The sequence below is a fragment of the Rhipicephalus microplus genome, unplaced genomic scaffold (genome assembly GCF_043290135.1).
Source record: "Rhipicephalus microplus isolate Deutch F79 unplaced genomic scaffold, USDA_Rmic scaffold_28, whole genome shotgun sequence".
In the NCBI taxonomy this organism is placed as follows: Eukaryota; Metazoa; Arthropoda; class Arachnida; order Ixodida; family Ixodidae; genus Rhipicephalus; species Rhipicephalus microplus.
In genome coordinates, this window is record NW_027464601.1 from 1,469,505 (window position 1) to 1,484,145 (window position 14,641).

Sequence of the window (14,641 nt, forward strand, 5' to 3'; positions counted from 1 at the left end):
GGTGCCCGCAAGCCGTTCGTTACTGTCAAATTAAGACGCAATTGTTTTTTTGGAAAGAAATATCGCGTCAATTTTGAATGTGAAACTTGTAAACATGAAGTCGAATGGCGCTTTCTTTGAATGAATACTCAACTTACAAGTCGACAAGCACGTTCTGGCGTAGCTTACTGGTTAGTGTACTCAGTTCAAAATCGGGAAGTGGTGAGCTCAAATCTCGTCAGAAAACAATTTATTTTTTTGCACTTTTTATTTTATTTTTTATTGTGATTGCGTGCTAACTATATATTTATTTATTTATGGCGAATGCCCCCCTCCTCCTGTTTTAGCCCTATGAAACTATTTTTGGCAGAGTACTGGGACGCTGATGCTCCAGCGTCCCACAAACAGCGCTGGGAAGCGCTGGTATCAGCGCCATACTGGGCCCATAATCAGGCATGGCGCTGGACGCTGGTACCCAGTGGCACTGGTTTTTGCAATAGGGATATGACTCGGCTTTTTGGGACTATTTCACCACTGCGATTTACGTTTTTTTTTCTTGCGAGCCTAGTGACCAACATGTTACCACTACCTTATAAAGGGGACGCTCATAGCATTCATCCATCCATCCACACAGCCATCCATTAATACATCCATCTATTCATACATTCATTCATCTGTCCATCTATCCATGCGGAAAACCGTACTATACTCCTATAAGAGCATTAGAGTCAGAAAATGAGTGGATTCCACGGTAGATAATAATGCATGAACTGGACAGAAGGCACGTGAAGGGTTCATGACACGTGTTTGGGAAAATGTTGAATGAATGCGTAGCCAGTAGCGAAATTGACTTGTCGCTTTTCATGTCCAACAGACCCAATGTTTGGCACAGCATTCGTGACATCGAGGCATTACAACGGTGTCACCACTTCTAACGAGAACACTGCTGCACGATGGCCGTGGAACGTGGCCATCCACACTAGTTCCCGGTTCCGGCCGGAGCAGTTCTGCGGAGGTGCGCTCATTACGGATCAACATATCCTCACAGCGGCACATTGCGTAGAGTGAGTGACCCTTTTTGCATGCCACGTTGCTGACTACGTGAGGCGTGTGCCTTATGTCGGCGCATATAGATCTTATTCGGCTAAGACGCCGCCAGGGAGTGGTCTGCGGAAGCCTTAGCCCCCTATACCGTCGCAGTGTTTACATTTTATGTGTAAAACTTGCATGGTATATGTAAGTAGACAGGAAGGTACACACAAACCTGAAAACGAAAGAAATGACCCGTCCCTCTTTGTGTCTATGCGATTATTGATCAGAAAATAAAAATGCAATTCTTGACAAAAGTTTTGCTTCGGAATACCTTTATTATTATGCGATCGATTATAGTGCCATTATCAAAATTAGCATGAAGCGGATAAATAGCCTGAATTCTGAATATTTTCATGAAGCAGATATCGACTGCAGAGTAAAGCCTCTCGGAATACATTAAAGCTATATTTTAAACAAGTAAGATCAATCAAAACAAAACGTTATTGGCTGATGGTAGTCGAGATTTTGTTCAGCCATACCAGAAAACTTATATACGGGTACAGCAGATGTCAAAAAAGGCAGCGAAAGAACACTGATGAATGTAAAGAGAAAGAGGTTTAACCAGGAAAGACAGAGAGGTCGGCCTTTATGATGGTATGCTCTAGCCTGCTACTGCTGAAGAATAGGCTTCGCATGCGCATCAGTGCTCTTTCTTTGTCTTCTGTCGAATGAACCCTTCAAGTATTTAGGTTTCTTAACAAGCTAGCCTGACAACGGATTATTGAAGCTAACGAAAGTCACATGCACGATGACTATTAGGTGTCCCGCTGATGGTATTATCATAACTTTGGGAAGAATAGAAAAATACGCCCTCATCTGCCGTTCATGATATTAAAAAAGCATAGCATATCCACGGAGTAAACGATGAGTGGGGCGAAGCGCTGGAGGGTTTTATCACTAAACCATGAACTGTTCGTGAATATCACCCACTACATCATCAAATACGTGACAAACACTGTATATATTTATACAAGAAATTTTATTATTCGTAAGTGGTAGCTATACGTCACTTCTGTTCCCCATTCATCATCATGGCCCAATGGTCGGTGAAGTGGTAAATCGGGGATGTAGCGTAGTGAGATGTTTGGAAGGACGAAGTAGTGGGCAGTTTGCAAAGGTGGACCTATAGGTGGTCACGTACGTACATAGAAGGGATGATCAAATCAACGCCTTTAGGAGCTTCGCCCCTAAAAGGTGAGATTGGTAATTGATTTAAAGGTGAACATTTGGCAGACGCCTGCTTGGTTGGGATGGGAATGAGGATAAGAATGAGCAGGCAGCGGAGAACATCAACCACTCCATGGAGGCATTGCCCTCCCTCTACAGCCAGAGTTTGCGATTGGTCACAGTGAACCTCACTCGCAAAGATAGCAAGCGTTTGTAAGCACCGCACCTCTCTGGCTTTCTTACCTCTTGAGGAAGAAGCCAGTCTGGCTTCGAAATGTCGGCTTTCGGAGTGCACTTTTTGGTTGGAGTTTTTATTTGCCTCACCTCAATTGGTAACAAAATATAATATGTGACCTTAAATCCAACCTATAGAAATCATGCTGTTGGGACGGGGGGGGGGGGGAGGGAATGCTCAATGAGCGCCTAAGTATCTTCGTTAAAGAAAACAAAACAGAGAGGGTGTTTTTATCGCCTAGCATTTCCTGTCTTTCCGGCGCACTTTATGACGTAAGAATGGTGGCTCACGTGATGTGATTACGATGCATGAGCTCAATAGGATAATATACGAGAAATTTTACACGTGATTTGTTTACTATTCTGCTCCAGCAGCCACCCGCCCATTCCGCCTTAGATAATGACATGGAGACGTTCTGCTGAAGCAGCGCTTGACAGAAATGTTCAGTTCAGTTCAGTTTATTCAATCATTCAAAATACAAAATTCGTAGAGTGTAGTATGCAGACGAGGGTCCCAAAGTCAAGCGACTGCAGGGGGACCCTCGGTTAAATATAACAATAAAATGATTAATTAAAACAGCATGTAAAATACGCAACACAAAGAAAAATAAACAGTGAACTTACATAAAATAACATCAAGTAAACAAAACAGGCAGTCAGAATGCGACACAAGAACAATATTAATAAGATTATATAAGTAAAACATAATCACGCCAAAAAGCAATAACGTGAATTTGCAAAGACTTTCCCATTTCATGCCCGGATACCAAGAATCGTTTAGTAATCATCGTTGTCAACCTAGTTATGCAAGATGAAGTTTTTAAGATCACGTTTGAATGCATGAAAAGATGATGATGATTTTAGTGTATAGGGCAGGTTATTCCACAATTTGATGACCGCGAAGGCGGACGTCATTTTGCCATAATTGGTGTTACATTTAGGTAAAAGGAAGTTGTGACTGTGGGCGAATCTTGTGCAATTGGTGTTAGTGAGTAAACTAGCATCGATTAAATCAAACACAAGCTGTTTGTTAAGTTGTTTATATAACAATGTGATTAAGTGAAATTTAAATAAGCCAGACACAGTAAGAATACAGTTAGCCTGAAAGAGTGGGGTAGCGTTAGAATAAGATGAACTGTTGGTAATAATGCGCATGGCCTGATTCTGAATGTGCTGTACAGACGAAATATGAATGTTATATGTATTTCCCCATGATGTAATGCCATAGGTGATGTGACTATGTATGAAGGCAAAGTATGAAGACAATAAGGCTTCAAGTGAAAAAAAAGGACGAGATTTGATGAGTGATCTTATACCAAATGCTGTTTTTTGTTTAACGTAAAGAATATGATTGGTGAACTTTAAATGAGGGTCCAATTTTATGCCCAGAAAACACACACAGTTAGACGCAGGAATGAAATAATTGTCAATGAACACTTGTGGAATGAAAGGTAGCATTTTTTGTGATGTTTTAAAAACCATGAATTGAGTTTTGAGCGGGTTTAAAATTAAGTTGTTTAAGCGACACCATTCAACGACATTAGTCAGTTCCTTGTTCAACATATTGATCAGAGTAGGTAATGATTGATGCGAGATGGAAATGGTCGTATCATCAGCGTAAAGAATAACTTTAGAATCTCCAAGGCAGTCAGGCAAATCATTAATATAGATACAAAACAGTAAGGGTCCAAGAATAGAACCCTGTGGGACCCCTTGATTAATTATTTTAACATTAGAATAAACGCCCCCAATGCAGACTGATTGTTCACGATCAAGAAGGTAGTTTTTTATGAAGGTCAAGGATGGGCCAGTGATACCCAAGGACTCTAATTTGCTAAATAAAATATTATGACTAATAGTATCAAAGGCTTTCGTGAAATCAAGAAATACAGACCCTGTGAAATTACCGTTGTCGATGGACGTTTTCAAGAAATCGGTTAATGATAGCAATGCTAAATTCGGTGTTTCAGCTATTTTAAATGTTTCAGCTATTCAACTTATTAGTAGGAAAGACGTGGGGGATGTCAGCAGGTGCAATGCCGCTGCTCTTCAGTTCACGTTTCGCTTTTTTCTGAAATATATAGCTTGCCTGTGCAGAGTAATACTTGCAAAACGAAAATTACGGTCTTACAGGCAGTCCGGGCGCAATAAACCAGAGTATGCCTGGGTTTGCCCAGATGTATGGCAACAGAGGCAACCACTGCCATTTCTCGTTACCATTCAATGCAGACCCACATTACGATTCATGTCCTGAGGACGCACGTCAGACCTTTCGCACATTCTTGCTGTTGTAACCTTACCATGATGCTTTCAAGCAGGCGTCATGCATAGTATGCTAAAACTAACATAGCATAGTATGCTATAAGTTTTAGCATAGTATGCTAAAACTTATATTTGACATAGTATGTCAAATATAACGACAAACTTCCTTTGGGCTTCGCCATGACATATAAACCAACAATGCCCGTTGGTGCCTTGTACAAGCCACAGTGCATCTCAGTGTGCCAGGAATCTGGAATAATCTGAGATGTCGTCCCCTGTGCTGAAGCAACTGTCGCTGTTTCTATTACACGAGACGTATGCGGACAGTGTATATATTGTCACGGGGTAAGATTAATCCGAAAGTACAAAAATATATTTACAGAATGTACATAGAGTACAGAGTCCTTCAATCAAGACGCTAGAGCAGCAACAACACGCGCTGTTTTCCAATCGTCATCTTCATCGCCTTGATGAAGCATTCTTTGATGTTCATCGTGGCTTGTAACACATAGCCTCCACCACTGGAAGTGCCATCTCAGGACTTTATAAAGGGTATGATCCTGCGCAGATAAGTGCGGGTTAAGGCTGGCTGCGTGTACATCCCCCAAACGACAGTTACGACGAATGCCGCATGGCGACTCCACCATCTGCGAAAGTTGCGAATAGTGCACCTTGACAGTACACAAATGTCTATTGGATCATTTCGTGCAGTTCGTCGACAGAGGACATCGCAACTGATCGCGATGAAGAAACGGCAGAGGTTTTCCAGAAAAACGCACCGGGACAAGTGGCTTCGACCGTGATGTCGCATTCCAGCCATATTGATGGAGTGTTACTCACTGCGTGGTTGTGTGCGAGCTCTGTGACATGCTATATTTATTGTTATTTCCCCTCTTCCTCTTTCTCTCTTTAAACACCGCCATCTTGCTCCCTTGAAGGGTAGCAAACTGTTATCCTCGACTGGTGGAGCTTCTTATCTTTGCTTCTCTACCATTCATTGTCTATTATTCACACTGTACAGGTGCTTCTTGAAAAAGAAGTGCAAAACAGCAGATATTTGCAGGAGGGCTAGTGAATATAAAAAATAAACCACTCCTTTGTCATTGCACGCAGGTTGGTGAGGAGCCTCCGAAGAAGTTTCTAGAAAACAGGCCAGCAAATGAATACCCATTCCTTTTGTTGATACCAGGTAAAATAAATTATCGGGATGGTTTGCTTATCTTGGATGTTATATTATTCTTATTGCAGTGAGGTAACTCTGGATGGAATACGTGTACACCTTGGATCATGGCGGAGAAGTGTCCTTGATAACGGAGAGATTGCTGTGCCTGTTAAGGAGATATGCGTTCATCAAAACTACACAGGACATGTAAGTCTCTCACAGACGTGCGAAAGTACTCTGCCGTCAAAGCATTTTTCAGCGATTGTCGCAATCTCGTTTCCTTATTTTTATTCACTGTCATTTTAAAGGCGCCTCTAACATCTGCTACTCACGTCAGTCCAACAATGCATCCCTCCGTCCGTGCCAAAGATAGCTATGCCCCCATCATGTTACTGACCCAAAGCTGTGTCGCTGGTTTCAATCCGGAAACTTGATTGTCCTTGTCGATTCTCGGTCAAATGTAGTATTATGTAAAATAACAGCGAACCATTACTTATGAATATGTATTTGCTCACATTCGCTGACAAAACGTGATTGTCGTTTGAGGTAAAACAAGTAAGCGCGATTGTCTTTCACCAAGAGACAGGTGCAGCACCAAAGCGATTCTACGGCAAGCGGTTCGCAGAAGCGCCTCAAGAGTGTGGGTGCCCCCGATATCAGAGGCTATACCGAACGCTATAAATGTATAACACACCAACGAAAAAGACACGACAACGCCAGTCATAGGCTTCGCCAAACACACTTTGGAACTTGCAAAGCATGCTTCAAACTTTTGTCGGCAGTGTGTGATAGCAATATTTTACAAGAATTAGTCACCTGGAAAAAAGCTTAAGGGGGAGTAAGTGCCGTGCAGGAATGGCAAGAACGGCCCACATTGCAGCCTACCCATATATGTGGAGTCATTTATAACAATAGAATAATTAGGGATTATGAAGGCCAGTCAGGACCACCTCTTCCGTTTTTTTTTCGAGGAAGAAGCACGAATCAGATTGGACAATCAGTATTGAACTGAAGTGAATTGATAATGAAATTTGTTGAGACAATAATTTTTTATGTTTAAGGGACCAAAGGCACACTCGACTGCCTGAAAAAAGCCTTCCTACCTATGCATACCTCAGGTTTGGAAAACCGTCGAACATGTGCAAGTTTATACAGGTAACAAGAAACGATGTCGACTTTTGTGCAAGAGGAGTAGCCGGCGCCACGCATTAGCACCAACCTCTACTTATATACATTTCATTGAAAAAAAAGAAACAAGGTTATATTACAGACATACCGACAATCAAAATACAATAAGTAAATTATATACATTCATTACGCACTAGTAATAATGAATGTTGTTTCCTGTCTCTGTAATCAGCCACGTTAACATGCACCTCATTTTATGAGGAGAATACATTATAAGAGTGTTTGGGTGCTGCCTCCTGAGAAATTGATTGTGCGCAGAGCGCATATCTTTGAGAAGCCGGGAAATGTAGAAGTTATTGTGTATGTGGTGTGTAGTGGTGTACTAGGCCTTGATTATTGGTGCCAGAGTGAAAGAAAGAGTGTGTACAATGTGTAAGCCTGTCACGATGCTAGAAAGTTTGTTCTACTGCGATGCTTTGTGAGCTCCTCTGAGTTCAAAAACGGTGTTTAAGCTGCAAGCCAATACGCATGAGTGAAGTGTTTCTGCATAAAGTACGCGAAAAAAGACTTGTTGATTGTTTGCTTTTCATTAGACTGGAATGCCTTCGGTAGTATATTATGGAAAAATCAGCACTAGGGTTACGAACTAGTTGTAAGCTTTGGAGTAGACTCTAAACATTGGTTCTAACCATATAGAAGATACATGATCAAGTTTTGGGTGTACAAATGGTTCGTAAGCAAGCTATCTTGTGGAAGGATGGACACCTCGAATATTGCGCTTGGGGAAACTGAGCGCACAAACACGTGAGCCATTATTTTATATCCAACAGAGAAGAGACATGTTATGGCACCTGCGAGTGTTCAAGAGAAGCATAGATATGACTTTAGTTGCACGGTAAGTGTTATGGTGCACGCAGTGTTTCTTTCAGTCTGACCTCGCTGCAACAAAGCTCGCTTTACTCGGTGCGAGTATTCCGGCTTTCCTTTTTTGTTTGTTTGTTTTTGTGACAGGACGCCATGAATGTCAGCATTCGAAAGGCTTCACACGGGAGCACAAATTCATTTGCCTGAGACTGAAATTCTCTATACCCGGCCTGACAACAACTACTTCTTTAGACGAATCAAGATTGCCAAAGAAGGATAACGATGTATTTGCGCTGATTTTTGTTGTACATACACGTTATCGATAAACTTATCTACCCTGTCTCTAAAACTGCGCGCTACCATAACAACTAGTACAATGCTTACAGAAAAATATTTTACAGACCTTGCTAATCACTATATACACTACCTTAACCAATTCAACATACTGTATTGCTGCCCGTGCTGTTGTTCAAGTCTGCTTACGTACCTTGAAACAGTATCTAGTGTCATCGCATCACGCAGTGTGTTATTAGCGCCTTAGTGGCACGCGTCACAACACAAAGAACAGCATAAAGCTGCGTCATAACAATCAGCATACCATCACAAAGCTTGTTAGACAGAAATATGTGGTGAAGCGCCATGCCAAGGCCCAAATAAACAGTAATAACATAACACATCTATTAAAAACTATAGAACTACAGGGCTGCGCAAAACGCGCAGTACAATCACCTTGACAGCTGGAAGAGCGGACCTTCTAGAGCCTTTAAACAGTCTTGGGGACGCGCCACAATGCTCTAGTGGCTAAGGCACTCGGCAGGTGACCGACGGGTCGCGTGATCGAATCCCTATCGTGGCGGTCGTAGTTTCGGAGATGCAAAAACACCCGAGGCCCGTGTGCTGAGATTCAAGTGCACGATAAAGAACCCCAGGGGGTTGAAATTTTGAAAGCTCCACGATGTAACTCATAGTGTGCTGTTTTCGCTACGTTCTCTTTATTTATTAGTATTTGGCAGACCATGGGAAGGTAGGCTACGTTATAGCTGGCTATCCCAAAATCATGACACTAATGTACGATATAAACATACAAAAAAGCAAAATTTGAAATAAAGTAAAAAACTTATCACAGGCAATATGTGCAATACTACATAGATTACAGGACTTATAATGCACGAATGAGCACAGTATATCTATAGTCATAGGCTAGTTCATCTATCGCATCACATTGTGAATAGAGTCCGCACAATTTGCGGCAAGGTATAATGTGTACCAAAGACTTTAGATTAGTGTCAACTGAAAAATCGCGGAAGGGGGTTCACAGCGCGCCTTTGATTATTTGAATGCGGCCACGGTCCAAGTATTTCTGTAATCGTAAATGGTCGTCTGTAGAGTCTCTTCAAGCGATCCCTCCATTCAGCGCGTTGTTGACCGTATTGCGGAAATTCTAAAAGAATATGCTCCTCTGACCTCTGACGCATCGATATTATCGCAGTCGTCGCAATGCTGGGACGTTCTTCTTTTCGTGCGACATGAAAGGTGAAGTTATACAACAACCACAACAACAACAACAACAACAACAACAACAACAACAACAACAACAACAACAACAACAACAACAACAACAACAACAACAACAACAACAACAACAACATTATTATTATTATTATTATTATTATTATTATTATTATTATTATTATTATTATTATTATTATTATTATTATTATTATTATTATTATTATTATTATAATTATTATTATTTAGGCACTATTGGGGCAACTACTACCAGCCCTATGGTACTAGTTTTAGTGCCTCGGAGGCATCTAGTAATCAGCATTGACATCAGTGCAAGTGTGTGAAGTGCTGAAGTGCGTGTTCCATCCTGGTACACTTTGATGAATTCAGTACCACCTACTAGGGTAGTGCAAGTTGCACTAAACAGTGTTCTTCGTTGGTGAGTACTGCTACCTTATCTACGTGACCTGGTGCTCGAGAGCTACAAATGTCGTGCTTTGAACTAATGAAGGAGTGTTGGGTCATAAGCACAACAATGTGGACAAAGTTTGTGGCTTGGAAATTAAAAGGCCACGCGATGGGGCCCGATGTTGTTGTCACCTTCTACATTAAAGGCAAATATTAAGCGACATGTACGCTTTTATGTCACCAATTCGAGCTCTAATTTGCCACACTTTTTGCAGGAAAACGACATTGCCGTCCTCAAGCTGGCTCACCCAGTGAATTTCACGACCACTGTCAGGCCCGTGTGTCTTCCTCAAAGCGAGGAGCACTTGCCCACTGAAACAGAAGCGTACGCAACAGGCTGGACAGTAAGAAAAGGTGAGCGCCTCTTGCGCTGAGTATATGGCCAAACATTTTCTGACTTTGAGCTATGGTACTTCGGCGATAATATCATTTGCGGGATATTGGATGGAAATTTACACCCCCACGTCGCACAGTTTCTAGAATGACGGAAATCATTTGGGTGTGTGTACCCGCTTCTTTTCGAGAAAGCTTTCAACCTGTGTATCAATATCTTCAAGTGACACCAAAAACGTTTTAGTTTATATCGGTATATTAAGGTGACGTAACTCTACTGTCAGTATATTCCACATTCCTGCGTTAATAATGAGAAATTGAAAGTGACAATATTTCGTCCATGAATTACGCATCGATACTTCAACACGAGAAGTTTCAGTCTATTAACAAAACGTCGAGACAATTTAGAATGTTTAGCCACATTGGTTTACAAAAAACCTCCGAGACTTGCTGTTATCACCTTTTGTCCTTTAGAGTGTGACGTGAATAAATTTTAGCGAGAAAAAATTTGGCCGATCCCACGTACAGAGGGAATCGATGATATGCGAAGCACGAATGAGGAATGTTATGTGACTTTAAAGTCAGCACAACGTTACAAAGTGGAGGTAAATGATGCCGTACATGACTTCCATGCTATGATTATTATGTTTGGATGTGTCGTTTACCATCGTCATCTACTCGCGTCACATGATACGAAATTGATTATATGTTGAGCTAGCGAAACAGCCTCGAGCACACTATGAGAGCGGTATGTTGTCTTGTTCTTACACGACACGCTTGTCTGGATTATCATGTTTGTACCATTAATATATTTCGTCTTCCATTGACGTCACGTATCACCAAGTTTTGTATATGTGGAGCTAGCAACATGGCCGCGAGCACATCATAAGGGCCCAATATATTCTGATTTAGCGTTGACGCGCGCGCACGCTGGGCACAGCAGCGCTACGTTAGCCAAACGCGAGCAGTCTATGGTCGGACGCCAGGGAGCGGCAACTGGCGCGAAATGCGACATGCTGCATTTCGGCATTGTGCACCGATGCGTTACCCAGACAACACTGCGTCTGTGCCAGAGACCCGCTGAAACGAGCATGCGTTAAAGCAACGCAGCGAGGCCTGCACCTGCGAGTACATGGCAGGACCGCCGGCGTGACGCGACGATATGACCGCCGGCGAGCATGCAGACCACGTCACGTCGAAATGCATCGGCACCTGGACTGTGCAGTGTAGTCACGTTTTCACATGACAACCATCTCGTGATTATCATGTTTTTACCAGTAACATACTTTCGTAATTCATATGCGTCCCGTAATACCAAATTTGGCATATTTGAAGCTAGTGAAACGGCCGTGAGCGCATCATCAGTTGACTTGTAGTCATGTCGTTACATGACAAGCATGTCTAGAATATCATGTTTTAATGTGTCATCCACCCATGCCGTCCGTTTACATCGCGTAATACCAAGTTTTGTGCACGTGAAGCTAGCGATACGGCCGCGAGTGCATCATTAGCGTGGCATGTAGTGATGTTGCTACATGACACGCATGTATTGATTTTCATGTTTGGGTCTGTCGCTTGTGTTCGCCATGCAGTCATGCCATTTCATACCAGTTTTTCAATATTACACGTGAATGAAACCACCGCAAGAGCTGCAGAACTATGAAATGTTAGTCATGACATTCATGACATCCATATCATGACTTTCATGCCATGTCTAGTCAAACATGTCCTTCATACAAGCAGGTTATGCCATACCAAGTTTGGTATCAATACCATTATCGAAACAGCCAGGAGAGCTAAAAATCATAGGCGGCTGAATAGATAGATAAATCGATACGCTCAAGTGTAAGTCACTGAAGGTCGCTAAGAAATGCTTCGCATTTAAAAAGGGCACAAGACGATGCAAACACCATCAGTTTGTTGCATCAGAGCAATCTGGTGCGGTGGTTTTAAAGTGGCATCACCACGAGTATTTTATACGCAAGTTAGTGCTTACAAATTGTTTTCTCGTGGTTCTTTCACAGAATGAATTCCGAATTTACTGACGCGAAAATAAACTGTATTTGTCTTTACTGCGCTTTCAGGCAACAAATGATCATTGTAGATTTCGGGCCACCTGAATTCTAATGAATATTTCACGGCTTCGAATTTTGTCTGATCAGCCATGAAAGCCACTGGTCTTTTTGTGTACACGTCTTTAACTCCATGTTTGCCATGCCTTTTCTTGTAATAAAGTGCAGTTGTCGTGTGGTTAAAATGAAATAATAAATTATTTCCTTCTATTTTTTTATTTGACTTTTGAGTAAAAATCTACCTTTCTGCAAGCCGTTCTATGTAATACCAAATGTCGTTTGTGTTCTTTCATTCTCATATTATAAGCTTCATCAGCTGTTTTGTGCGAGGAAGAGTTTTTGCTGCGGGTTCAAGTGCACTTTACTGTGTGACGCAGGTCTTATAGATAACAGACGTTCGCCTCTCGATAATGTTGCTTCTGAATAATACAGCATTCATACCAAATGTCTTCTTCACTGATCTTTCCAGTGAATGAGAAACACCAAGACAGAAGAACGCTTCAGGCATTGAAAATGATTCTCATGAATGAGCAGCACTGTGCGAAGTATTTTGATATCAGCCTCCCGGAAAATGTACTCTGTGCATCGCATATCTACGGCTCACTGTGCGAGGTATCAATATTCTTTCATCATTTATGGTTCTTTCACGAACTTATTTGATTAGTGTGCTTTCCCAAATATGCGCCTTCAGAATGCGTATTTGAAAACGTGATGGCTAATAATAATAAGCGTGGTTTACCACCCCTAAACCACAATATGAATGAAGGGACGCTGTAACGGAGGGCTCTGGAAGATCGGGAAATGTTTACGGGCACTGACATCGCACGGTACTCGGGTGTGCATCATTTCGCCTCCATCGAAATGCGCCCTTCACGGCTGACATCGAACCCGTGACCTTCGGGTCAGAAGCCGAGTACCATAGCCACTGATCAAACAAGGCGGACAAAAGACGATCATTGGTATGCGCAACAAATGAACTTAATCTTTTGATGTAGAAGCAGCGCGAGAAATAACGTTTAAAAAAGGGAAAAAAACATAATATGCCTATTTTGTTTATTACTGAATTATTAAACATACTCTCAAGACCAGAAGGCACATCGAAAGAGAGTGAGGAATAGCAGTCACATTATTTATTTATTTATTTATTTATTAGAATACCCTCAAGGCCCGTAGGGCATTACAGAGGGGGTGGGTACAACATATATAACACACAAGAAAAAAAGACAAAATAAAGAAACAAGTATCAGATGCGCAAATCAGGAAGGCAACATAAGTCAACTAAAAATGTATAAGAATTCAAGCACATACAAGACAAAGATAGATAATGGAAACTGCGTATAGTTACAAGCATTGCTGAGAAATTGCAGTCTTGAATAACAAAGGGTCTGTTATTGATACAACAGAAGAGGGAAGGTGGTTCCAATCGGCGGCTGTTTTCGGTAAGAAGGCTGCTAAAAAGAATTTGGTGCGGCAAAACGGAATGGCAACCTTATGCTGATGATCAATGCGCGATGAGTGGTATGACGGTTGTGCAATGAGGTCTCGCTTCATTGATGGATTGTGAAAAAATATCTTATGAAAAAAATGCAGTCGCGCCAGTTTCCTCCGGACAGTTAAATTGGGTAGGTCAAGGTTAGATTTCATTTCTGATATGCTAGCAGTACGGGAATAATTAGAACAAATGAACCGAACTGAGCGATACTTTTTTGCAGACTAGTTGGTTCATACTTGAAAAATTGAATTGCTGCACAAACTTGAAGAAAAAAAAACAAGAGAGACAGGAAAGAGTGCAGCTGCACTCTTTCCTGTCTCTCTTGTTTTTTTTTCTTCAAGTTTGTGCAGCAATTCAATTTTTCAAGAACTGAGCGGTTCTGAACAGATTCTAACGCGTTAATTAAATTTTGCTCCACGGGATCCCATATAGCGGACGCGTACTCAAGCTTTGGGCGAATTAGTGATCGGTATAATAGAATTTTGAGGGACAGCGGAGCGCGAGAAAAGTTGCGGCGTAAGTATCCTAGCGTTCGGTTAGCGTTATTACAGATGTAGGTAACATGCGTGTGCCAAGATAGATTGTTGGTAATGTAAACGCCGAGGTACTTATATGAAGAGACATGCTGGAGGGGAACGGCGTTAATTCTGTAGGTACAGGGGGGAGAAATAGATCGCCGGGTTATTGACATGCATTTAGATTTGTTAGAGTTGAGAGTCATAAGCCATTTATTGCACCAGGTTGAGACAGTGTCAAGGTCTGACTGTAGAAATTGGTTATCATATTCATTGTTTATTTCGCGGTAAATTACACAATCATCTGCAAATAACCTTATAGCGGAGTTAATGCTGTCTGGGAGATCATTAATATATATAAGAA

General features: G+C 41.7%; 1 protein-coding gene across 1 annotated transcript in view; it reads left to right on the plus strand.

Moving 5' to 3' along the window:
* LOC142786710 (chymotrypsin-like elastase family member 2A) overlaps positions 1 to 14,641 on the plus strand; it is a 29,119-nt gene that overhangs the window by 10,610 nt on the left and 3,868 nt on the right. The window contains exons 2-5 of the mRNA XM_075884345.1: positions 854 to 1,043; positions 5,983 to 6,103; positions 10,081 to 10,219; positions 12,740 to 12,882. Of these exons, the coding sequence (XP_075740460.1) occupies positions 854 to 1,043; positions 5,983 to 6,103; positions 10,081 to 10,219; positions 12,740 to 12,882 (593 nt within the window). The remainder of the gene's footprint in view (positions 1 to 853; positions 1,044 to 5,982; positions 6,104 to 10,080; positions 10,220 to 12,739; positions 12,883 to 14,641) is intronic.